At 46.2% G+C, this 27,190-nt stretch overlaps 1 protein-coding gene across 2 annotated transcripts in view; it reads left to right on the forward strand.

The window, feature by feature from the left end:
• The window catches only part of SERINC5 (serine incorporator 5), a 98,888-nt gene that overhangs the window by 22,358 nt on the left and 49,340 nt on the right, over nucleotides 1–27,190 (forward strand). Inside the window, exon 2 of one of the 2 annotated variants that reach the window (XM_032404111.1) lies at nucleotides 21,361–21,528. The exons of the other annotated variant lie outside the window; for it this stretch is intronic. Within the exon in view, the coding sequence (XP_032260002.1) occupies nucleotides 21,361–21,528 (168 nt within the window). The remainder of the gene's footprint in view (nucleotides 1–21,360; nucleotides 21,529–27,190) is intronic. 2 annotated transcript variants of the gene reach the window in all.

Here is a 27,190-nt window from a genome sequence, read left to right on the forward strand (position 1 = left end):
ATACTGTAGCAGTAGAAACTGGAGCCATCCATAGATCACAGTTAAACCCCTCCTTGGTAGTGGAGTTGTCAGGACTAAAGTGCACTCACTTCCTTGCCATATGGAGCGGTAGCTGGTTCTTTATTTAATATTTTCATTTATCAAGCAATAAGTAAATTGGAAAATGAATTTTGATTCAGTTTTCCAAAATTATTTTTTTGAGAGCTATTCCCTTTTTCCTTTTTATCTTTTTTTTTTTTTTTAAAGTAATCTCTATGCCCAACGTGGGACTCAGTCATGACTCGCATCAGAGTTGCAGGCTCCACTGACTGAGCCGGCCAGGTGCCCCCCTTTTTATCTTTTCTATATTGGCTTGGTGAGGTGGTTAAGAATGCTGATTTTTTTTTTTTTTAGTTGAAGAACGCTGCCTTTGAAGTCACACACCTGGGTTTGGCCCTAATCCTCGCCCCTAAGGAGCTGTGACCTTGGGTGACTTACTCTTGAGCCCAAGTGTGTCATTGCTCCCGTGGAGATAATAATAAAAGTAACTGCCTCATGGGTTGGCAGAAATTGTCCATATGTGCTAGAGTCCATCACAGCACTTGCAGCTGAGTGCTGCACAGATGGGTGTGGTTGCCTTTGTTCTTGTAATTTTTTGTTTTATTAAAGATTGATTTATTTGAGAGAGAGAGAGAGGGTGCGCGCAGGGGGGAGGGGCAGGAGAGGAGAGAATCCCAAGCAGATTCTATGCTGAGCGGGGAGCCCCACGCAGGGCTCGATCCCACGACCCTGAGGTCATGACCTGAGCTGAAACCAAGATTTGGACACTTAACTGACTGTGCTGGCCAGGCGCCCCTGTTGTAATTTTTTAGAGAGTTATAACCCTCCGCTCCCCGCCCCCTCCAAGCCCTCTGAAAAAAGTTGGCAAACCAGACTACAAAGGGGAATAGCTTTTCGGTCGGATGTGAGGTTTGGATGATGGGGCTAAGGGGGTGTAAGCTGTAAGTTCCTGGAGCAGACTGAGCTGCCAGGAGGAAGGGGGCCCTTGGGAGTTTCCTTGAGCATTGGGAAGCAAGCTGGCAACCAGGTTAAGTCTCCCTAAGCATCAGCTTTCAGGTGGAGTTTGAGGAAATGAGGTGATAGCTGCTTTGGAGTAACTAAGTTCACATCCCAGCCCCTGTGAGTCTCTGAGCTTCTTCCTTTTTGAGGGCACTAAGAATAATACTGGTCACTGATGTTGTAAGTGCTTTGAATACCTTTTCCATCTTAATAATCCCATGATGTGGGAACTACTAGTATTTGTTTTGTAAATGAGTAGTTAAGAAACCTCGTATTGAATGGAAGGAGCATTTGATCCAAGCTGCTATAGAACACGGATTTATGGGCCAGGCCCATGGGCTAGTAAATAAGCACTTTACATGGCTGATCTCCTGTAATCCTTACAGATGTTCATCATCATAACTTTGATATGGGGGAATTGTACTTTTGTATTGCTTCACTGGCTGAGATTTCGACCTACATTGCTCCTATAAGGGGAGCACGTTTCTGTTACTTGTTTGCTTTCACACTTTTGTAGTGTTGACTTAAAACTATGAATGTTTAATGTGGGGGGTTCAAATTCTTATTTCTGTTGATCATTTTTGAATTATTGGATAACTTCAAAATTGGTCGCAAAACTTTTTAAAGATTTTATTTATTTATTTGAGAGAGCTAGAGAGAGAGAGAGAGAGCACAATCAGGGGAGGGAGAGGGAGAAGCAGGATGCTGATCAGGAAGCCTGACTCAGAGCCCAATCCCAGGACCCCAGGATCATGACCTGAGCTGAAGGCAGACGCTTAACTGACTGAGCCACCCAGGTGCCCCAAAACTTTTGTTTTATACAGCCTGAAGGGGGTTAATTCCAAGATGTTAAATTAGCAAAATTTGCTTATATGGATGTAAAGTATTCAGGGGATATATATATATATATATATATATATATATATATATATATATAGGACCTATGATTTTGGAAGGTGGTATTTTGAGAGAAAGGGAATTTTCTGAACTTACCACTGAATTTGCTTTAAGCCTAAGTATAATTTTTGTTTTCTGTCTTTTACTTTTGTATCTTCTTGTAATAGTTAACTTTGAAGAGTTTGGAATGATCTTTTTTATGTATCTTAGAAAATGTGGGAGGAATTTTAATATTAGCAATGGGAAAAATGAACCATGGGACATTTTAGAAATGGACATTTTGTGCAGAATAAAAATGAATAACATGTAAGCAACTTTAAAAATGTTTACTGAATAGAATAGTTGAAAGAAGGTAGCTCATGGTCCGAGGAGATGTGGATTATGGGTGGGATTTTAGACTTGCTACAGGTGCCAAACTTGGTTTCACTCTGTTCTATGCTTAGTGTCTACATTTTTAACTGGAGCCCCAGTAATTGCTCAGAACTTCTAAACATCCTCCCTCTCTCTGTCTAGATCATAATCTTATCATGTGTGTATGTCAGCAGCTCTTGCCGGTTGCTTCATTTTAGAGACAGCACCGTTGAAGTCTCGGTCAGTTTTAGGGCCTAGCTGACTGAGTTCGCTTCTCAGGACCTTAGGAAGTAAGGAAAGTTACTTCCCTTTTATCCACCTCAGCTTTCCCATGTGTGAAAAAATGGAAGCGACCTTCTTTTTCTCCGTGTCTTTTGTTAAACAAATTCAACCAAGTAAATTTTGAAGATTTGGCTTCATTCATCCATTCCTGAATCTGGCAGCTTCACATTGAGCAAGTAGAAGGGAGCTCCATTTGGCTATAGAAAAGGAAAGGTTTCTAAGGGGGGGGGGGGGCAGGAAATTACTAGCAGAGAATCCATTGTTTTGGGCAAGGTTGCCTTCCTAAGGGGAGTGGAAGGGGTCTATCAGTAAACTTCCCAGTGCTGACCAGGAAATTCCATGTTGACTGGTTAAAGGATACATTTCTGGGGAGTTGACACTGTAGTTAGGTTAGGTATTAAGTCTTATTTGCTGACTTGGGGTGTTAACCTAAGTTGACACCATTTTGGGCCTGTGATTTTCTTTTGACACTTCTTATTTTGTCTTTCCAGCACCTTTTCAGAGTCCATATAGCTTATACAGTTTTTTCTGATTATAAAAGTAGTACATTTTCATGCCAAAAAATTCAGTGATTATTTTCTCGTTTGTGAAAAAATGGCAAAAATACCAATGAAAACGTGGCATAAATGAGTATTTAGCTCCCAGGGCTGTGAGGACGCCATGGCTGCGTCTGAGAGCAAGCCGCTGGGATGGTGCTCGGTGCGGCGGGGTGAGGAAGATGCGGCTGCGGTGGGCTCTTCTCACTGCCGCGGGCCTTGCGTGCCCGTGCCTGCTTTACAGTGTCTTCATGTTCTCTGTCTCTGTGGGGGCAGGTGGAGGAAGCTTCCAAACAGTGTACTGTAAGTCTCCTGGAGATGTGGTGATCTCTCGAAACAGGTTTTGGAGTCCTGATGGTCTTTGCAATCAGAAAGTCCGGTTTCCTCATGCGTAGAATGGGGATCGCAGTACTTAACATCGCAGGGCTCTTTTGAAGATTAACTGAAAGCATGTCACGGAAGCACCTCAGTGCAGTGCCTTGATACAGAGGAAGGGTTTAAGAAATGGTAGGTAACTATTATTTATAATGAGTACTGAGTAGAAGGATCGTCCTGGTTGCCTAAGCCACTCTCATCTTTAATTATCAGTGTTTTGATAGCAGCACAGCCTGTAATTCTCAGCCTTGTTAAACTGTGGAACTTGCTGCGAAGTCTGACGCGTGGAAGTAGTGCCGGAGCGCTGGGGCTTTGTCTGTCCTTCTTGGCTTCACGTGCGCGCATGCGCGAACACACCGGTCTGTGCGGCTGCATCGTTCACCTGCCCATGGAGTAACCCTGTGCTCTCAAGGCAGTATCGAAGTGTCAGGGTTAGCACAACTGTCCCTTCTCGTGTGAGCAGTCTCCACTCTCTACCCTTATCCTTGCCTGGTGCTATGTTAGAAAGAACAAAAATGCGTTCTGCCCATCAGTGGGGTGGTTACCAGGATAGAATGCGAGGAAGTTTGCGAAGGCCCGATCCAAGTGTTACACTTTGATGGAAGTGTGAGAATGGAAGAGTGTAGCCTCAGCCAAGAGTTCAGCCCTCCTAAGTGAATGAAGTTAGGGTACAGGCCCCTGGAACATAGCACTCACACAGTTCTGATCCCATAATGAGCCTACCTGCCATTATAATCTTTAAAATGGAAAGAGAGGGGCTCTTGGCTAGCTCAGTCGGTAGAGCATGTGACTCTTGATCTCAGGGTTGTGAGTTCAAGCCCCACACTGGGCATAGAGCTTACTTTGGAAAAAAAATGGGAAGAGAAAAGTTAGGAAGCAAATGCCGCCTTTTATTTTTTAAAGATTTTATTTATTTGACAGAGAGACACAGCGAGAGAGGGAACGCAAGCAGGGGGAGTGGGAGAGAGAGAAGCAGGCTTCCCGCGGAGCAGGGAGCCCGATGCGGGGCTCGATCCCAGGACCCTGGGATCATGACCTGAGCCGAAGGCAGACGCTTAAGGACTGAGCCACCCAGGCGCCCGGAAATGCCCCCTTTTAGATGGTAGAGATATTTTTATATTTGACTTTGGTCTGTGCCCAACATTTGGAGCTAATAAAAAATAAACAAGCAGACAAAGTAAAACACGACCTCTGTCGTGAGTGCTCCCGGATGACCTCAGCTAGAAGTAACATCTCTCTCTTGGGGGCTGCACCGTTCATTTAGCTGTCTGCCTGTCCTTGTCATGCCAGTTACTTCAATAAGAGTGCTGTCTCTCCTCATAGACAGTGAGCTTCTGGACTATTCAACAGATACTTAAGGAGCACCAGCTTTGCTGCAGGCACCAGGTTAGGCACTGAAGAGAGCCTAGAACAAGATGGATAGTCTTTGCTTTGATGAAATATAGAGGCTAGTGCGGGGGACAGATTTTAAATAAATCATTCCCAAGAGACCTAATTCCAGTGAGATGAGTTTTATGAAGTTAAGACAGTTTATAAAACGAACTTAATCCAGGCAGTAAGATTAAGCAGGTCAGGAGGCAATTTAGGGAAACATTAGTACTAGGGCTGCCATATAAGGTTGCACAGTTTGTGTACTGCACAAAGGTGACCAGCTGAGAGGGAAAGTGAGAGTTGAGATGCAGTCCCTGCTGGCTTGCTCATGCTGCTCCTTTTCATAATTTACAGAAAGGCATTGTGTAGACTACCAAGGAGCAGTATTTAGTTCCTCTTACCCTCCCCTGCCCCAAAGTGTTATACTGACAGTTAAATATTATAAAGCAGTGAAAAGAAATGGACTTAGGAGGCACCCAACTGAAACAGAAATCCCAGTTCTTTCATTTACTGGGTTTGTCTTTGTTACTTGATCAACTTTTTCACCGGTCATGGAGATGAAGTTAACAATGGAGATGGATAACAACATGGGGTAACAACGTAGGATATGGAGATGGATAACAACATAGGGTCATGATGAACATTAAATTCTGTAGTGTGTGTAAAGACTCGAGTAAGGTATATGATGCACGTAGTAGGTGCTCAATAAATTGTGTTCATAGAAACTTGTCAGTTGCTTCTGTTATCATTTCTGTTGCCTATTTTAGCCTATTTTCTCTATATTTCCCCAATTTCTTCTTTGCCTTCTTTAGGAAGACTGGACATTGGCTAGAGTATCTGTGCATCAAGCCTTCTCACTTTCTAGTTGGTGAATGGGAAGTTGTATTATCAAAGGTTAAATCTTCAGGTTTCCATTTATGTCCGACAACTACTTTTTATTTTGGTTTGTTTTTCCTGCTTCGGAATGCTTCGTTTCAAGACATTCTGGATGCCTGAGGGTAACCAGGAATTTAGTCTGTCAAATGAGTTTTAATTTGATTAGAACGTTGCCTCTCAAACTTGTTCTTGGAGTGGGATATCCTTTGTAAAGCATGGTGTTCCTTACTCAGTACCATGAGAAAGTTAGTGATATGAACTAGATCAGTTTTGACAGCAGAATGTGATTATTGTCTATGTCTTACAAAATTCCAACATGTTTGTTCATGAAAAAGCAAGCTAAATATCACCTTCTGATTCCTGGTTTTCCATTAATATTTGTGATGTGTTTTTTCTGTTTGCCACCTGCCTGCATAAGTGGGGGTAGGTGAAGTTTCCCCCGGGCTCCTCCTCCCACCATCACCAACAAGTCTGGGTCCAGAGAGGGTTCTCACTTACTTCCTACTTCATTGCCATCCTCCCACACTCCCCAAATTCCTGTGTGTTGTCAGATTCCTATGTGCTGTCTTCATGGAGGGTGGGGGTGCCCACTTCAGAGGTGCCATCCATCAGCCCTGCCCCAACCCCAACCCTGTCACGCCCCTTGGAGCTCCCTGAACACCAAGGCCTTGGATTGCCCCGGGGACGGAAGGAGGGGTGAGACAGCTCCAGAAATCTTCAAAAGAGCCCTCTATTTGGTCCATCGTCCACTCTACCCAGCAGACTTGAGAAATTCTAGGTTTGATTGAACAAATAACCGTAATTAAGGTCCATTTCCTGAACTCCCTATCCCTGGGGCCTGTTCACCTTGCAGCCCAATAACCGTTCATTTGGTGTATATGTCAGCCTAGCTTTGTGGTGCATGGTGTCTGATTTCGATGCTGGGGTACTATTCTTCACAGTCAAGGACTGATAGAAGAGCTCTGTCTTTATAGTTTTCAAAAAGCAGAGGAACACCACTCCCAACATGAGTAAGTAACTTGTTTCATTAAAAGAATGCCCTCTCTTTTAGATTCCCCTCTGCCCCACCTACTTGCTCACAAAAGCAATGCCCTGATGAGTAGAAAATAAGAAGGTAAAGGTTGGGTCCCCTATGTAAGAATATTTTCCATTTCTGTTGGTCTTTTGATAGAAAAAATATGATTCATAGGTTCCTTCATTTGGCCCTGGTTCCTTTTGCAAATGGATTTTAAGAACATCAACAGGAAGTTTCTCCCGTTGGGGGTTGGCTGCAGGGGGGAGTTGCCTGCGTTAACAGTTATCTGCCAGTTGGTACTGTCCAGGCAGTCATACTTGAATAAAAGCATCCTCATAAACGCTGCCCAAGATCTTGTGCCGGCTAGGTTTGTCATGAGGACCAGGTTCAGAAGAGTGTAGGGGGTGATGATGAGGTCCACTGGGCATCTGGGCAGCACTTCAGTTGAAAAAGGCAATTATGGGGTGCCTGGGTGGCTCAGTCGGTTAAGCATCTGCCTTCAGCGCAGGTCATGATCCCAGGGTCCTCGGATCGAGCCCCGCATCGGGCTCCCTGCTCCGCGGAGAGCCTGCTTCTCCCTCTCCCTCTGTTCCCCGTGCTTGTGCTCTCTCTCTCTCTGTCAAATAAATAAATAAAATCTTAAAAAAAAAAAAATGATACTATATTTTAAAAAAAGAGAAAAGAGAAAGGCAATTAGCTATAGCTACTTGCCTGGGGGAAAGGCACCCCATTCATTCCTTCCTCTTTGGAAGTGGGAGAAGGAGATAAATTTGGAAGGTGAAAGGAGAGCAGAGCTAACTGATAAGGCTTCCTGAAGTTTTGACCGACTGATGGATGGTGAAATGAAGTGTGAGAAAGTTGTTTCTCAGCTGTAGGAAAGCAGGGCAGCTGTTACTAAAGCTCCAAGGAAAAGCTATTAAAGGAGGACCTTTCATGTGGCCACCAGGTTTTCCTCCTCCAAGAGTTAGAGGGTGGAGGTGACGGGTGGGAGGGACGTGAGTTTTCCCATGAGAAACGCGGAGTCCAAGCCAGTGTGAGCCTTTTGTCTCCCCCCCCCCCACACCTACAAGTGCTAGAGCTGTCCAGGTACAGCCGTGAGTTTTCCAAACCAGAGGCCCCAGGTCTGACATTTTTGTCTCCAATTTACGTGTTCATTTACTTGAAAAGAGGTTCGAGATGTCACCCTCTATTGGGCTATTTGTGAATCCTGAAGAATAGGATCCCGTGAAATCCTGACTGTTGGAAAACCTAAGGTAGGTGGTGTGTGCAAGTTTTCCCTTGCACTGAGCCACTGGAGTTGGATGAACCTTCAAAGAGAGGCATCTTGCCGGCCGGCAGAGGGTCCGGGGTGTCTCTTGAGTAGTGGCTCCTTTCTGCAGCCTGGGGAGGGAAGCTGGCCAGCACTTGACCACCCTGCACATGGGTTGTGGGTGGTATTGCGGGCCGGGGGGGTGGTCAGGGACTTTCCTGCTGTCTGCCTTCTCAGAACGCGGGGGGGTGGGGGTGGGGAGGTACCTCGGGGGACTGGGTGTTCACCAGCCCTGCCTGTGGCTGTTGAGCAGCGTTCAGTTTTTGTGACCACCTCACGGTTACCTCATCATGTGCCAGCCTTTCATTTTAACTGTGTTGTGACGGAAACCTTTCAAAATGCACTAGACACTTAGACACTGCCTTCTTAACCATGGTGCGCAGTGTCCTTTAAACTGATTTACGGTGACTTCGTCTAGTTGCTTTGAGTATCCGTTAGTCCGTTGCACTATAGATAACAGAGATGCGGGTCCCAAAGGCTGAGTTATTTGGCCTGTCCCTCCTCCCGATTTGCTTAGTTGTTTCAAGCAGCGTGTTTTTCCTGGTCCACGAGGCGCATCACTAAATTTGTCTTTGAGCCACATCACCTACCATTTCTGGGCCACAGATTTCACGTCAGGAACATGAGAGGACTGGACTGGATCAGGGGCTTTCAACCTAAGTGCTAGGTAGAATTTGGGGGATGCTGAGTTTCATGTAGATCCACTAGAATGTGGGGGCGCCTGGGTGGCTCATCGGTTAAGTGTCTGCCTTCTGCTCAGGTCATGATCTCAGGGTCCCGGGATTGAGCCCCGCATCGGGCTCCCTGCTCAGTGGGGAACCGGCTTCTCCCTCTCTCTCTCTGCCCCTCCCCCCTGCTCGTGCGCTCTCTCTCTCTCTCTCTCTCTCAAATACATACATAAAATAAAAAAGTCCACTAGCATGCAAGCTTCAGGAGGGCAGGAACTGTACTACCCACTCCTGGCACATTGCCTGGTCACTAGTGAGCATTTGGTAAGTGGATTGTATGAACATGGCCGCACATTTATAGTATTACAGTTGCCTGTAGATGTCCATTTGACGGGGAGGGGAGTGCCCTGCCAACCTCTGGAAACTGCAGACCCACCTGAGCTCGGAGGCCATCGCTGCTCCAGCTGCCGGGGGCCAGTGAAACAAGCTCATTTCTGTCCGCTCTCCCAGAGCATACTTGGATCCGGTTGGCTCTGTGGCCTCATTGTCAGCCTGTGAAGCATTCCGTGGCTTGGCAGGGTTTGGGGCCTGGGCTGGCAGAAAGCGCCCCTTGGAAGGGGCTTGGCAGATTTTTCCATTGCAGCGTAACCTCCATGACACAATTAGGCGAATTTTGGGTTTTGTGTTTCATTAACTGCTTGTTGATAAGTAGAACGAGCAGGATTTCCCCCCCTGTTACTTGGATGAGAAGATTTAAAACTTTTAAAAAACGAGCCCTTTTCTTCCCATCCCACACTTCGCCATTTTGAATTTCAAGGTTTCATGTTCTTACACCTTTTTTTTTCCCTCCCTCAAAACTCTTCTTTCTTAGCCCGGTTCTCCTGCAGGCAATTGTGGCTTCAGTGGGTGCAAATGAATGTTCTGCCGCCTTGTTTGTTCTTCAGTGGAAACAAAGTACAAAGATAGCTTTAGCTTTTGGCAGGTGGGAAGTGCTTCTGCATACAAGGAGGAACTTTTTCCCAGGTTGCTAGAATGCCCTCCTGGGTTCAGATCTCAGGAGTTTTTGTTTCTAAAAGTATCTTCCATCAACAGAGGCATTTATCAGCCATGTTAAAGCAGGAAATGAAAACATTGCTATAACTGAGGTATTTGTTTCGAGTATCCGTTAGTCTGTCGCACTATAGATAACAGAGATATAGATAACAGAGATACGGGTCCCAAAGGCTGACTTATTTGGCCTGTCCCTCCTCCCGATTTGCTTAGTTGTTTCAAGCGGCATGTTTTTTTGGTCCCATCACCCCATCCTTACCTCTTTCCATATGACCTGCAGGACCAAGGACAATGGGCATCTAGGGAGGAGGAAGAGGACTGACGGTGTGTAGATGATGAGAAGAGCTGGCTTTTTGTTCTCTGAGCACCCTGTGCCAGGCTCCGTGTTAAGAACTTTATCTGAACTGTCTCATTCAGTCCTCATAACGGCCCTGTGAAGTAGATGTTTTTATTCCCATTTTATGAATGAGGACATTAATACCTAGAGAGCTAAAAATTGGCCCAAGGCCGCACGACCTGGCAGTGTTCAAGCCTGGGTGTGAACCCAGATGGCCTGACCCCATAGCTCTTGCTCTTACCCCTAAAGCAGTGATTTGCAACAGATGGGGGGCAGTTGTCGGAGACATTTCTGATTGTTACCACTTGTGAGGGGGACAGGGAGGGTACTCCTGGCATCTAGTGGATAGAGGCCCAGGACAACTGCTAAGTATCCTACAGCGCACAGGCCAGCCTCCCCCCCCCCCCCCCCCCAGCAAAGTCTCCCGCACCCTGAATGTCCTAGTGTGGAGTTTGACCTGCCTCCCGGGAATGTTTGTGTCTTGTTAACCTTTTAACCTTAAACCTAATAGACTCTCTCCACCTGCCCTACTAAAATATATCAAGTGTGGTATTTTTTTTAGAAGAGATAGAAGTTGAGGGGGGTGTGATGGAATGAGTCAATCCAACTGCTGCCTAAGGACAGAGAACTTGATACTTTTTTTTTTGTGGGGTGCTGAAAATAACAGTAACCTGGTGAGAGAGTCCCAGCAAGGAGAACGGCTTTGCTCGGGCCCCATTGTAACCCGGAAGCTGGTGCTGACTTCGTGTGTGTTCACAGCCCGCCTGTTTCAGATTCCGTCCCGAAGTCTCTGGGTGCCCAGTGCCATTTAAGGAAGGACATTGACCCTTGACAGCTCTTTTCATGGAATTGCTGGTGAGGGCGGAACCCAGCTTGAGGGAGTTGAAACCTGCGCCTGAAACTACCTGTCAGAAACTCCTGTCTGGCAAATGCCCAGGATCTGGTTGCCACGGTTGTGGGAACGATTGTGAAAACCCTGGAGCTCTAAGGGGTTCTCTGAGCTCAAAAGAGAAAAACTTAAGAATTTTAGTTGAGGGAAATACAAGAGCTCATTTCTGGGTTAGGCGAACAAACGTATAGCTTCTTCTTCAACGCCTTGAACTTTCAGGTAGCTATGTAATTTTTCTCATTTCAGTTTTATTTGCTTCAATTCTACCAAGTAGAGGTTTATTTCTATCCATTAAACACTAAAAAAATATTACAAGGGTTAAGGAATTTTCTTTTTTTTTTTTATTGTGGTAAAAAAATTGAAAATTTCCCATCTTAACCAGTTTTAAAGATGCAGTCCAGTAGGAATTTTCTGGTTTCATTCCTCAGTTTCAGTGATAGTTTACTTGGCCGTTTTCTCCCAGTCACGTAGCTAAAGTAGATTCCATTTACTCATTGGTTGATTGAGTTAACACATATATGAATGCTTACCACCTGTGAGATAGAATAGGAACGTTGTTTTGTTTCTTCCAAAATAGAAACTTGTCATGTTTTTCCAATTAGAAGCCAAGTGTTTGTTGCAAAGAGTTTAGAAAATACAGAAAAACATAGTCACTCCTAATCCTACAAGTTTGTTAATTACTGTTGCCAAGTTGGTATATCCTCCCAGATTGTTTTTTGTTGTTGTTATTGCTGATCTCTGTCTTACTATATTGCTACCCCAAATGCTATCATACTCCGTACTGTAGTGTTGTTCACCATTTTCAGTTAATACAGTGTGGCTATTTTTCCATGGCAGTAAATTTTTCTGTATCATCTGTATGATCACTGTGGTGGGTGCATTGTATTCAATGACGTGAACCTACCATAATTTCGGTGGTTAGTCTTTCAGTGAACATCCAGGTTTCCTTTCTCTCTTCTAAACAGCATGTAGATGGTCATTCTTACTTATATCTTTGTGTTCGTGCTTAGTGAGGGTAGAGAAAGGTCTCTTGTTTTTATTGCTGTATTCCTGAGAATTAACACTATGCATAGTAGGTGTAGAGTATAATGAGTGAATGAATGGCCTGGTTATTTCCATAGGGTTAGGAATAGGGCTTTTAATGTGGGATAGGACTTCATGGTGATGTAGGGAGCTTGGCGATTGGGGATCCGCTGAGGCCAGACATTGCCTGGGACAGAGAAAGGGGCACGGAGAGGGAGATGCCTTCTTCAGATATTTGTTGGGTGCTTACTGTACGCCCACGGGCCAGCAAGAAGAAGTGGTTCCTCTCCTACCACCTCCTTCCCATGCAGCCAGTTTCCCTTTAGCAGGCAACCAACATTCCAGGCCCGTGTTGTCTGTCCTTCTCACCCTCTCTGTGCCAGCAGTAAGCGGGGCGGAATGGCAGAGAGCCAACCAGATTGAAATTCTGGCTCTACCACTCATCAGCCTTCTGACCAGAAGTTGCCTAATGTCTCTGAGCCTCTGTCTCAGCTCTGTAACTTTGGGGTGATAAAATAATAATAATAGTTGTGCCTTGCAGAGACTAAGGGATGAATAAGTGTTAGCTATTGTTAGCTAATATTGTGGATTAAGTACGCTGTAATGAGCTGCCCTCTCTTCTTTTGTATGGGAGAAAGCCCCTGTAAGGCCCAAAGCAGTTTACTGACACGTGTATAATACGTGTTGAGTTTCCTACCACAGGATCGCTTTGTGCCTTAGGGACCACCTGCCACTTGTATTTGTTGTTTGGTGAGATAGTTCTTTACTGAGCAGAGGGAGTTGTGTGTTCTTGTCCTCCCAACTTTGAAGTCTCCTCGTTCCCTTGCATAGCTCCCAGTAAGGGACAGCCTGTGACAGCATGGTGGCAAGCGTTGCTATTTACCGTCACCTCTGCCTTCTTGTAGTAAAAAGGTCTCTGCCAGCTCGATGCGAAGCTGTTTTTGAGCTTGGGCCGGAATGAGCTGCAAAATGTTGGTTGTGGGCTCCAGAGTTTAAATAAATATTGCTTGTCAGAGTAGAATCAGTTGTTCATTACCTCTCCGCAGACCCCTGGTGATTCATAAGTAATCCTAAAACCTCAAAGGAGGACGAAGCAAAGCGTGCTGTGACATCGCGTGCATAGTATTGTGTATTTACTGAAAGGTGTGGAAATCTAAGGATGGTTAAAGGTTAGAGAACACTCTTTAGTTGAATAAAAAAATTTGAACCCAGTTTTTATGCTTTAATGTTTTGCTTCTGTTTCTTTGATAATATAAACCCCGCAGCATGCCCAGGAACCTGGGTTCTGCTTTTAACACCTTCAACAGCTTCAGTATTTGAGGAGCTTCACCTACCCATTATTAAGGGACATATTATAGTTCTTGTAGTTACAGAAGGCTTTTATGTCTTTCCTCTGCTCTGCTAGGGCTCCTATATTTCCAAGTTGGGAAAAACAACTGCATAAAGGGTGGTGTCAGATTTGGAGATTTCTTTCCTTTCGAAGTTTGGACTTAGTTTAGACACACTAAAGCCAACGTGGCTATCCAGAACTCTTGAGGAATAAGTCCTTCTGAATGAATGTTTTCCACCTTGCTGAGGGATTTACTGCCTCCAAACTAAAGCGCTGAAAGTCAAAATAAAATAGTGACCCTCTTTGGTATGTTCTTGTGGCTAAAGTGTCCTTCTTTGCCTTCCTAAGTGGAACGAAGGGAACGCGATGGACAAGTGAGCACAGTGCCCTGTGTGAGCTGTACCATGAGAGCAGAGGCCGGAAGCAAGTGATGCTCACATTCCCTGTGGGGTGTTTGAAGGGCTTTCAGCTGCTCCAGTTCCTAGTTCTTGCTTCTCTTTAGGACTGGTTTTTCTCTTGCTTTGGGGTTAACTCCGTGTGCTTGCCTCGTGCAGTTCATTTTTCTTTCTTTCTTTTTTTTTTAAGATTTTATTCATTAATTTGAGAGAGAGAGAGAGAAGAGAGAGCACGAGTGGGGGGGAGGGGCAGAGGAAGAGGAAGCCGAGCAGGGAGCCCGACACACACGGGGGCTCGATCCCAGGACCCTGGGATCATGACCTGAGCCGGAGGCAGACGCTTAACCGACTGAGCCACCCAGGCGTCCCTGCAGTTCATTTTTTGAACATCTAAGTATTTATGGATGGTGGGGATATCTTGTAACTTCTTGCAGGGATGACAAAAATGTATCATGTATGCCAGCATGCCTCTGGCAGGTGGTACTTATTTTTTCTGGGGAGACATTGAGCCTTAGGATGCACCTCAGACAGCATTCCAGGCTAGCACCGCTGGTGGGCTGTGCGATGTGAGATGAAACCTATTTACCTACTATCTGTTGTCTACCTAGGCTCCTTCAATTTTCAAGTGAGGAAAACGAAGCCCCAGAGAGGAAAGATGACTTACGCAAAGCCACTCAGAGCTAGAATCCAGGTCTTCTGGTTCTTGGGCCAGAGAACTCCCACCAGTTTTTCCCTCCGAGCAGCTGTGGGCTTAAGCAAGGCTGTTATAACTGTGAAAATAAGACTTGAGGGAGGGAGGGATGGTCATAAATAAGATACCTGTTCTATGTGTGTGCGCAGATTCTGTGACATCTCTTTGGCTTTCTTCCTGATTCTTTGCTATTTCTAATTGGAGTTGCCAGCTGGGGATTCTAAGTAATAAAGGAATTATGCTTTTTAATTTGACAGAGAGAAGTTAAAACCAGCCCTAGCTCATGTCCTCACATGCCTGAGATCAGTCCCTTGGAAGAACTATCTGTGCCCAAAGCCAGGGCAGGGGAGGGGAGACTGATATTTATTTATTTGTTGTGGGGGGGGGGATGTGTGGTGTCCTTAGATAGGAGAAGAGTTACTCTAAGCGGGGAGGCCCAGCTCCAGGTAACAGCAAGTAGCTGGCTTATCCTTTCATTTTGATTCTTTCCTGGCCAGGACAAAGTCCCTTCTGTTTCCAAAAGCTTTTGCTATTCATACTGTTGCTATTTTTTTTTTTTTTAAGATTTTTATTTTTGGGATGCCTGGGTGGCTCAGCTGGTTAAGCATCCCCCCTTTGGCTCAGTTCATGATCTCAGGGTCCTGGGATTGAGTCCCGTATTGAGGGGAACCCGCATCGAGGGGAGCCCGCTTCTCCCTCTGCCTGCCATTCCCCCTGCTTGTGCTCTCTCTCTCTCTCTCTGATAAATAAATAAATAAAAAAAATCTAAAAAAAAAAAAAAAAACATTTCATTTTTAAGCAATCTCTGCACCCAACATGGGGCTCGAACTCACACCCCGAGATCTAGAGTTGCACTCTCCACCAACTGAGCCAGCCAGGTGCCCCCATACCACTGCTATTTTAAATGAAGTTACATAGAGGGTGTAAAGGGCTCTTTGAAGACTTTTCTTTTTTGCTATGTTTGGGGGAGGGGAAGGTTCTTCAGAAAGGAAAAAACATCATGTAAGTCAACACCATATTTGCAAATGCTTCTGTATCAGTATTTTCAAACTTAACTTTTCTTAGGCAATTTTCTTTTTTTAATCATAAGAGTAACACCTGAGCGTGATAAAAACCCAAGCAGAGGAGCGCAGTGAGAAGTCGACATCGTATTTTCCTCCCATATCTAGACCCACTCTACAGATAATCAGCATCAGTGGTCACTGTAGGCACATGTACGTTAGCGGCCCCCGGCCCCCCCCCCCCCACCGCCGGGCATGCATATAAAATATCAGGGCATGCTGGCTGTGGTTGCTGGAGCTGTCATAAAAATGTACCATGGCTGGAGTGGCTTAAACAACAGAAATTTCATTTCTCACAGTGCTGGAGGCTGGAATTCCTAGATCAAGGAGTTGGCAGGTTGGTCTCTTTTGAGGCCCCTTTCTTTGGCTTCGGGATGGCAGTCTTCTCCCTGTGTCTTCATGTGGTCTACTTTGTGTGTGTGTCTTTGTCCTGACCTCCTCTTCTTACAAGGACACTAGTCATGTTGGATTAGCACCCACTCCAATGATCTTATTTAACTTTAATTACCTCTTTAAGAACGCTGTTTCCAAATATAGCCACATTCTGAGGTAGTGGGGCTTGGGACTTGAACATACGAATTTTCAGGGTTGGAGAGGGGAGAAGAGAGGGCACAATTCAGTCTACAAACTGACTTACTCTTTTTAACTATACCTTATTGTATACACAGCCCATTATTTTTCCAGTCCCCATGTAGCTGGAGAAAAAGACTGTTTTCATGCATATAATGAACAACATTATACTAAATCCCTGTGCCCTTCTTTTTTTTTTAAAAGATTTTATTTATTTATTTGACAGAGAGAGAGACAGCGAGAGCAGGAACACAAGCAGGGGGAGTGGGAGAGGGAGAAGCAGGCTTCCTGCCGAGCAGGGAGCCCAATGTGGGACTCGATCCCAGGACCCTGGGACCATGACCTGAGCCGAAGGCAGACGCTTAACGACTGAGCCACCCAGGCGCCCTCCCTGTGCCCTTCTGCAAGCATATTAGCAGAATGAACTTTCAGAAGAATTGCAAGCATTATCCTCCAAAGAGATTTCTTGGGTCTCTCTTGAGTGTTAATCATTTCTTGTGGGAGATGAGAGTATGCAGTATCTACAAATTAAAGCCCTTAATGCTCTTCATAATATAATGCTGGTATGAGAGACGCAGAGTGCATCACATGACTTGTGAACATGGCCCTACGGAGTGGGATTGCCAGCCATTTTGTTTGAGGAGTTTTGCTATTATGACTTTATCATAGATTATTCATTATTCATCATTATTTGTTCTATTGAGTCATTGACGGGTCCTGTTTTATTCATTTATGTTATTTTATATTTTTAAAGTAGACTATTATTTTAGAGCAGTTTTAGGTTCACAGCACGACCGAGAGGAAGGTACAGAGCCGTGTCCTGCCCGCACACATGCACAGCCTCTGCGCCGTCAGCAGCCCCCATGGGGTTGTGCACTTGCTACAATTCATGAATCTACATTGACAATCATTATTAACTGAAGTCCGTAGTTTACGCTAGGGTTCACGCTTATGTTGTACGTTCTACATTTGCTTTTTTATACCCTAATTTGTTCAGTAAAAGTTGAGGCTCCCTGGAGCCAGAGGTCACAAGCTTGTGACAGAGCTGGAAGTTAGGCTGGCCGGGAATTGATTTTTTCCAGTTTGAGGATCAGTGTGAGTGACATGCTCAAAGTAATAAACCTGTAAGTGGCAGGCGCTGGATGTGAACCCATTTTATTCCAAATTATGCTCTTCCTAAAAGAAGTGGTAAGTCAGCAGCACTGTGAGATTTTCTAGATGCTAGCATAACATTTCTTTTAAGAACGCCATTTTGAATATACGCTTGGTAGATAGGTCAGTGTCTAGGTTAAGACGGTGCACTTGTGTCCTTGGTTACTGGCGTAGTTTGATTTGATAGGTAACTCTTAGGCTAGTAGAGAATGGCTGTTAGATCCTAATATTAGGTGTAGGTGTGTGTGCACACACAGCTGTATGTACACACGGATACACCTACTTACACATGTGCATGTATATATGTATTTTTAATTTTATTTATTTATTTGACAGAGAGACAGCGAGAGAGGGAACACAAGCAGGGGGAGTGGGGGAGGGAGAAGCAGGCTCCCTGCTGAGCAGGGAGCGCGATGCGGGGCTCGATCCCAGGACCCTGGGATCATGACCTTGGCCGAAGGCAGATGCTTAACGACTGAGCCACCCGGGCGCCCCACTACTTGCCTTTAAATAGTAACAAAGAGGGCGCCCGGGTGGCTCAGTTGGTGAAGCGTTTGCCTTTGGCCTCAGGTCATGGTACCAGGGTCCTCGGTTTGAGTCCCACATCGGGTCCCTGCTTGGCGGGGAGCCTGCTTCTCCCTCTCCCACTCCCCTGCTTGTGTTCCTGCTCTCGCTTTCTCCTGTCAAATAAATAAATAAATAAAATCTTTTTTAAAAAAATAAATAAATAATAACAAAGAATAATATATAAAATAATTTATATAAATATGTAATATAAATAAATACATTTATAAATTTAAATAAATAAAATACAGTGTAAATGTAAAAATATAAATATAAGAATAAATATAAAAATAAAATATAAAATCTGGAGATAGTTTGAATGTTGATTGTACTATGGAAACATTCTGTCATGGGAAGCATTAACTGCTTTAAAAATACTTCTTTTCCGAAATAGAATAAATATTTTATTGCATTTGAATTTGAAATACAGTAAGACTGGTTATTTAAAACCATAGAACTAAAAAAAGTTAGCAGCCAACAAAGGAGACAGTTGGGAAAGAATTTGGGAGGTGAGGAGGAGGAAGGCGAGGGCCGAGAGAAAAGATTGCTATGTCAGTGGACGGAGAGAGCAGGAAAGAAGGTGGGGGAGAGGGGGAAATTTGGGCCTAAGGGTAGAAAGAGGTCAGTAAAGTCAGGGATAGAGGATGTGAGTGAATGACAAAGGAAGGTAACCTATCAGAACCACCCACATGCAGCAGTGTTGGGATCTCTCTTGTGTGAGCTGTTAGCCCAGCCCAAGCAGAGTGACTTATCTTACAGGGCAGTGGCCTACCCTTATGAGGCCAGAAGAGTCTTTTGAGGAAGACGGTTTGGAAAACTGAACATAAGATGGAAAGAGTGCATTAGCAAACAAGTGATGAAATAGTATGCAAAGTACTCAAACAATGAATGGTGTTACTGGGCAGAGAACCAGTGCTGAACTCAGGCTCAGCTGCTTCAAAAATCAGTACTTGGGAGACAGGTGATGGTGGGAAATGAAAGGTTGCTTTATTCAGGAAGCTGGCAGCCTGGGAAGATGGTGGACTAATGTTCCAAAGACCATCTTCCCTGTCCAGGTGAAGCCAGAGGGTTTTAAAGAGGAAGGTGTGGGACATTGGAGGCTGGGGGTGGGCTCCTGCAGGAGAAGGTGGTGCCCAGGTGGATAGTCGTAGACATGATCCTGAACAGACTTGCTGGCAGCAGCAGCAGCTGTGTTCCAATGTGGTCAGGACTTCTCTGGGGAAGTCTGGTCCTTTACTCCTTAAGGCCGGTGGTCTGCAGTTCTCAAGGAAAGTAGGTTAGTTTGCCTACAGACTTAAGGGAGTGCATAAGCTTGAAGCTTCGTGTGGTGCTAGAAGGGCGGTTTCCTGAAGTAAACGAAGGAAGATGTGAAAACATGGTTATGATTACAGCCTGTTACACCTGTATACGTGTGACCTCATTGTAAGTGGTGTTTACAGTGTGGCATTCGAATTGATGCTGTGTTCAAACCATGAGACGCCACGAACTTCCTTCCAAATCATCACCAAGAGATTGAATTTTTAGGTTTTAGACTTTAAATTGACTGTAGTTTTTTTTTTTTAAGATTTTTATTTATTTATCTGAGAGCGAGCGAGCATGTGAGAGACAGCATGAGTAGGGGGAGGGGCAGAGGGAGAAGCAGGCTCCCCGCTGAGCAGGGAGCCCGATGTGGGGCTCAATCCCGGGACCCTGGGATCATGACCTGAGCCGAAGGCAGACGCTCAACCAACTGAGCCACCGAGGCGCCCTGACTGTAGTGTTAATATCTGTAAGGTTTAGTTGTTATTTGCAGGTTATGGTAATTTCTTTTGTAAAATTTCCTGTTGGCTTAAGAAAATCCCTTCCTAACACCAGGTGTGTTAGATCAAGTCACCTATGAGACCATAGCACAAGCATAAATACTGTTACTACCCCAGTTTTATAAATGAGGAAACTGAGTCTTAAAAGGGTAAATACCTTGTACTCAATGGTACACAGCTAGTAGACGGAGGAGCCAGGTTCCAAACTCTGGCAGGCTGACTTTGAGCCTGAACCTTCTTTTTTTAAAAACAAACACACACATTTATTTATTTATTAGAGAAAGAGAGGGAGAAAGGGGCCAGAGAGGCAGAGGGAGAGAGAATCTCAAGCAGACTCCACGCTAAGCACGGAGACCAACGCTGGGCTTGATCTCACGACTGGAGACCCTGACGTAAGCTGAAACTAAGAGGCGGAGGCTTAACCGACTGAGCCACCGAGGCACCCCTTGAGCCTGAACTTCTATTTTTTATTTATTTATTTATTTATTTATTTAAGATTTTATTTATTTATTTGACAGAGAGAGCAAGAGAGCACAAGCTGGGGAAACAGTAGGAGGGTGAGGGAGAAGCAGGCTTCCCGCCGAGCAGGGAGCCCGATGCGGGGCTCGATCCTAGGACCCTGGGATCATGACCTGAGCCGAAGGCAGGCGCTTAACCATCTGAGCCACCCAGGCGCCCCGAGCCTGAACTTTTAAAACAACACTGCCCCCATCGCCCTATGCTTTCCTAAAGATCGAGTTTCTTTTTAGGACAGTGAAAATACTGTGTATGATGTTATAATGATGGGTATGAGTCATTATACATTTATCCAAACCCACTGAACATACACCAAGAGTGAACCCTTAGGTAACCTGTAGACTTTGGGTGATGATGATGAAATGCAAGCGTAGGTTTATCCTTGGTAAAAAACGTACCATTTTGGTGAGTGGTATTGCTAATGGGGGAGGCTTTGCATGTGTGGGAGGAGGGGTATATGGCAAATCTCTGTGTCTTCTCAATTTTATTGTAAACCTCAGAGTGGTCTAAAAAAAAGAGTCTTTAAAAAGAAAAAAAAATTAACACCAATCTCAAACTTGAAAATTTAATCCCTGTTTTATTTAATATTCCCAGATTATGTCTAGTTGCATTGACCAATGAAGCCCCATCAGAGGTGGGGGGGAAAAATCCGTTTCCCCACCTAAAAGGGGCGTGTTGCTAGGGGTACAGCAGGATCTCTGTGCTCCTCGGCGCCCGGGCCTGCTCGTTAGCCTAACAGCTTACCGTTAGGGGCACGGAGCTGTGTAAGGGGCACCTGTGCCTTCGGAGCTTCAAGTTACGCACTCCCCTTACTGCCTGCGAAGGAGGCTGCCTACCCGCCCACGTAGCCTTTCCCATCCAGCCGTCCCGGGGAGTTTATACAGTTCATTCTTTGCCTCACAGGTTTTTGCCAAGTCCCTTTCTTGGGCCCAGCTTCTTGTTTTTTTTTCCCACGTTCTTCCCACCCCACTTTGTCCCTTTTCTCATTCTTGGCTTCTTCTCTTACCCCTTAGCTGATCTCCGAAATCTTCGTTTTCCCTCGGAGCACTGACGACAGGGCTTCAGGGGAACCGTGAGTGTTGAGTGTAATGGCCGGGCATCTCCCGAGCCACATGCCTGCCTTCCACCAAAGACACCATCAGACCACCGCGGTCCCGTGGGCAGGCTGGCCCCGGGCGGCGGCCTGGAGGGCGGACCTGCCGGGGGCTGGCGTCCGGGGGTCTGTGGGCGTGGCTCTGAGAGGCTGTTCTGTGTCCGCTCCCTAGCTGGCCTGCTGCTGCGGCTCTGCCGGCTGCTCCCTGTGCTGCGGCTGCTGCCCCAGGATCCGACAGTCCCGGAGCACGCGCTTCATGTACGCGCTCTACTTCATCCTCGTCGTCCTGCTCTGCTGCGTCATGATGTCCAGGACCGTGGCTAACGAGATGAAAGAGCGTGTAAGTCGGCCTCCGTCCAGCCCTTCCCGTTTCCCACGGTTGAGGAGGGCGTGTGGGAAGCTTTCAATGCGGACGATGGGGCCCAGCCACCCTGGTGTGGTTTGGGGGCTACTCGTGTTCTCTGAACCTTCCGGAAACCTTCTCGGCGCTTTCCTACCAAGCGGGGGAGCCCCTCAGCGGCTTGCGCTTTAGCAGTAGTACAGGTACGATCCGACGCTTCGGGTGTGGTCGTGTGTCTTGCCGTAGCCGTGTTTATAGCTGTCCCCCCTCGGATGGACGGTCTTTCCTTGTCGACTTCGTACTTTTCCCTTGTCGTCAGGATGGCCGCCAGGGTCTCAAGTAGCAGCTTTTGCAAACTCAACTTGGCCTACGTGGGAAGCATGATAAAGCTTAGGAAATCCCACAGATAATGAGGAGTGGGCCGTAGGGCGATTTTTACTTTGCTGATGTATCGTTTGTGGGTTGGGTGTCTCCAAGGGTGCGGGATGGATTTCTGGCCATTTCTTGGGCAGTGTATCATGCTGCGGCGGGCCTGGTGATGTGATGCTGATGAAGACACGTAGGCCCTTTTCGTGGACTTTCCCCATGGAAGGCCTTTTAATCAGCCAGATGACAGGGGGCATGTTGGGGGTTTTGAGGGAGCCCAATAAATAACATTTCTCTTCCTAGGTTCTAAACAAATTGACAAAAAGAGACTACAGGGTCAGCAGATAGATGCCAGACATCACCTTAATCCCTCGTAAAGCTGATGTGAGACAGTGTGGCTTGGATCTGCAATTGAAGGGGGCTTCCTACTACTGAACCCCAAAACGAGTTAGGCTTTTTCACGGGGGGACCCCACCCATTACCAGTCTCACTGGGCTGGACCAGACTTCGCCTACAGAGGTACACAGTTTACTAGGAAGAGCAGCAAGCGTGTTGCAGCTCTGGTCCGAGGAAAGCCTGGCTATCCAAGCCTGTTTTCCTGGGGCCCAGCAGAATGAGGATGGGGAGGAGGCCAGGGCTAGCGCTCCAGTGGTCCCCCTCCATGCTGGAGGTGACATCACCAGGAGCAACTCCCGAGCAAGAGTCCGTTCTCCCCAACCTTAGGCTGATAGTACAGACTGTCTTAAATATACTCTCAAGTGCTTCAAAACAACCATTTCCTTAAAAGCACTTGATACATTCTTACGCATTGGGTCCTTCGAAGAGTTCTGTTGGGTAATGCTTCGATCACTGAGGCTGTACGGCCTGGAATAGAGTGGAGCCACTGTGGAAGCTTGTGAAATTGGGATTCTCCGCTGACTGCTTTAAACGTTGGCTCTCTCCTCAGTAAGGCACTGCAGCGGGGGCTCTGGGGCATTCACACTTGGGAGAGATGGAGCTTCTCCTGCGGAAGACAGGGTGTGAAGTGTTCTGAGGCATAAACAAGGTAGAAATTAATAAGTGCCGTATGAGGGGAGGCATGAAGTGCTTTGGACACTTGAGGGCAGGGAGACCCAGAGCTAAGGCTGCCTCGGTAGGCCACACCAGGCTTCGCTCTCCGTTGGCGGTAGTTAGCACCAATTCTCTTCGTCATACTGTGGTTGGATCTTGTATGTTTGTATGCAGGAAGTTTGAGAGGAGAAATACTGAAAGGGCATTTGATCTCCCATTTATCACCTTTGTTTTTCAGGTAACTTCATGTTCTCTATCTAAATGTAGCAGGCGTTGGTTTGAGGGTCTACTGTGGTTGTGGCAGGAATTCTGAGCGGGTATCAGATGTCTCTGCTGCAATTCCGGCCCTTCAGAAATTTTCAGTCTCCGTAGAATTAAGCTTCGGATCCAAGAAACAAAACCCGAGACTCTACAAACATATAGTGGTGAACCCATCTGAAACATGGTTACTCGAGGGCGGGGTTCCTTTGGGAGCCACAGGTATACATTTTAGGATATGACTTTAATAATAAAAATAATTTTAACATTTGATGGCCATCCAAGTAACCTGTCCCCATGAAACACTCCTTTACGACTTCAGCCAGTGTCTATGATTTCCAAGTCTTTGTAGAACGTTTAAGAAACAGAAGATGTTGAGTGCTGAGTGGTATCACTAAGGGAGGCTTCATGGAAGTGACTTGGATGATAATAATGACTGTTTTAATTGCTAATATGTATTGGGTGATACCAGGTGCCAGGTTTTATTCTGAGCATTTTACCTGAATCCTCTTGGTTCCTCACTACTGCACTCAGCTGAGCAGTAGGTGCTGAGGCATTGAATCATTTCAGTACCTTGCCCGAGGGCTCCAGCCCTAAGTGGTACAGTTGGGATTTGAACCCAGGCTGAATGTGTTCTTCACGCCTAGGCTCTGTAGGTGGACAGGAGGGCAAAGAGATGAGACATGGGTAGGTAAAACGGCCTTGCAGGGATTTTAGTGCCAAGGTTAGGCCTTTGACCGTGGTTTGGTGGCCAGTTGGAAGCCATTATCGATTCTTGAGTAGGAACGTGTCCTTATAGAAACAGACAGATATTTAGGGAGGTGAGCCCAGCAGGGGTGTGTGTGTGTACAGTGTGATTTGGGGTCAGGCAGGATGGGGGGGTAGGGGCAACCCTGACTCCTCACATTGGCTCTTGTGAGTGTTTCTATGCCTGTCTCCTGAATGTACGTATTTAAAAATGGTTTGGCTGGCCTTTCTGCATAGGGAATGAGGTCTCTGTGGGGAAAACCAATCCTTTTCCATTTTTAGGGCCTCATAGAGGGCAGGCCCACTGGTCACAAAGTCAGCTTGTTTGCAGCCTGTAGAATGGAGGCTGACCTCATCCTCAGGCAATGCTTGAGGGCGGGTGTTGAAAGGTCCCCTTGTGGGGACACCCACTGGGCTTCTGCGGCAGTCCTCGCCCCTGCTTTGTTGGGACTGTGGAAATGTTTGAGGATGCCCTGGGAAAAGGAGAGAGCGTGTATGCTTTGCTTGTAACTGCCCGGATGGGAGTGTGTCATGGCTTCCTACCCAGCATTCTCACCTTTGTCTGCAGAGGACGGGGCTCTGTCCAGAGCCACACGGGCCTTTGGTGCGTGGGTTCAGAACACGAGGGCAGCCCTCCTTTTTAGTTGGTGTTTTTTTTTTTTTCCTTTTCTTTTCTTTTTTGGCCTTGGTTTCAAAATGTGGCCCAAGTTTAAATTTGAGCAGGAGGGAGCTGCAAGGAGCTGCCCAGCCACACTTCATCCTCCCTCCTTTCACTAGGGAAACTCTTCTTTCCCATGGCAACTTTGGCTCAGAGCAAACTCTACCAACTGCTGGTGATGCAGGGCGTGATTTCTGAGTTCTCCTGGGGCAGGTTTCCCCTCCTAAAATGTAGGAGCCGTTTTACTAAAGGTCATTCATGTCATTAATCCTGTAATTCAAGCAGGTATAGTCTTTTTTTTTTTTAAGATTTATTTATTGGGGTGCCTGGGCGGCTCAGTCATTGAGCGTCTGCCTTTGGCTCAGGTCATGATCCCAGGGTCCTGGGATCGAGACCCGCATTCGGGCTCCTTGCTCGGCGGGAAGTCTGCTTCTCCCTCGCAGTCCCCCTGCTTGTGTTCCCTCTTTCGCTGTGTCTTTCTCTGTCAAATAAATAAATAAATAAAATCTTTAAAAAAAATAAGATTGATTTATTTATTTGAGAGAGAGAGGAGAGGGAGAGAAAAAAATCCCCAGCAGACTCCCCGCTGAGCGCAGAGCCTAATGCTGGGCTCGATCTCATGACCCCAAGGTCATGACCTCAGCCCGTCAAGAGTTGAAGGCGTAACCTACTGAGCCACCCAGGCTCCCCAAGCAGGTAGAGTTTAGATGTGGTTTTGGAATGTTGGTGAGGTCCTGAGCTGAAGGCCAAGAAAGAATTCTTGAGACATCTTTGGTGCAAAAAGGTGATTTTATTAAAGCACGGGGACAGGACCCGTGGGCAGAAAGAGCTGCTGCCCTGGGGTTGTGAGGGGTGGCTGATTATATACTTGGGAGTGGGGGGAGGTAAGGACAAAGGGAGGTCTCCAAAAGGACTTTCATATGCTAAAGAAGACTCTCGGGATGCTGGAGGCCTGGCTAGTGTCAAGTTAAGGTGTTGTTTTTCTTCCTAGTAAGGTGTTCAGACAGTTGGGAGTGTCCTGGAGGACCATTATACTCCGCCTGCCTCAAGTATTTGTCAGTGGGCTGCAGCTTATATGGAAATTTTATTTTATTTATATTCCCTTCTACCTTTGTTTCCCACATCACTGTGGGGGAGAGGGTGCTGTTAGGGCTCCAGGAAATTGAGTCTGTGGGTTTCTGAAAGTTAGGCTATTGGTTAGAATGCTTTTTCCTTGTAAATCACTAAGACATTTGTAAACTGATGGAGACTCCTGTCCTGCAGGACTGTGATCTCGGCCAGTCAACTGTTTGTTTTTCCCTTCTCTTAGCTTTAGGGCAGCCTGGAGTGACTGAGGAATGTCACACCATCCCACCAGGGGGGAGGGGGCTGGTTTATGGGGTGTCCGCTTGTGCTTTGTCCTCAGCTTGCCTTCTGCTCCCTCATCAGTCTTGAGATATTTGATGCTAGGGGATTAAAAATCCATTTCAGAATGTAGGACGAGAGACTTAAGCCTCCTGACCTGCACCACTAAGTCAAGATGTAACTTCTATACTTGGAAGCAAATGATGACACTTTGAGGTTTTGGTCCCCTTGGAATCTGCCTGGCTTTTTTTTTTTTTTAAAGATTTTATTTATTTATTTGAGAGAGAGAGAATGAGAGACAGAGAGCATGAGAGGGAGGAGGGTCAGAGGGAGAAGCAGACTCCCTGCCGAGCAGGGAGCCCGATGCGGGACTCGATCCCGGGACTCCAGGATCATGACCTGAGCCGAAGGCAGTTGCTTAACCAACTGAGCCACCCAGGCGCCCTGCCTGGCTTTTTAAGAGGGAGGAGAAAGCGGAAGGTTCTCCTTGTTTCCTGTGGAGGAGGGGCCTCTAAAACCCAACCTGCCTTGGAGAGGGCAGGCCAGGTGATTTATGTGGCCCTCAGGCCTTCCTTCCTGTGAGCTCAGGTGCCAGCCCAGCGTAGGAAGAGCATTAAATGGGCCTAACCTGAACCGTCTTAGATCCATTTTCTTCACTCGCGTCCCACGTTGTCCCCAGGCTGCTCTCATTCATTGAGATGGGTGGTAGGTTAGTGCCTGAACTGGCTCAGTCTTTGCATTTTATTTTCTTCGGAACCCAAACACGTGTTCCACGTTGTAGAGTACTGGGTTTTGTGTTGTTATATGTTTGCTTTAAACTTAAAGTTTTTTCAAAGATTTTATTTATTTATTTGACAGAGAGGGCGCACAAGCAGGGGGAGTGACAGGCGGAGGAAGAAGCAGGCTCCCCACTGAGCAGGGAACCCTGGGCTCAGTCCCAGGACCCTGGGATCATGACCCGAGCTGCAGTCAGATGCTTAACCGGCTGCGCCACCGAGGTGCCCCAAGCTTAAATTTTGAAGAACTATTCCTTGTATTGAGAGGAGAGGCTATTAAGATCTTTGTTTTTGATAGCAACCTTTTTTTGTTCTTTCATTTTTTATTTGTTAATTAATTAAAGTAAACTCTGTGCCCAACATGGGGCTCAAACTCATGACCCTGAGATCAAGAGCACATCCTCTTCCTACTGAGTCAGCCAGGTGTGCCAGTTCATTTGCTTTAGAAGACATTCCGCTTTGT

This window comes from Phoca vitulina, unplaced genomic scaffold, assembly GCF_004348235.1.
Source record: "Phoca vitulina isolate PV1807 unplaced genomic scaffold, GSC_HSeal_1.0 scaffold6, whole genome shotgun sequence".
Lineage (NCBI taxonomy): Eukaryota > Metazoa > Chordata > Mammalia > Carnivora > Phocidae > Phoca > Phoca vitulina.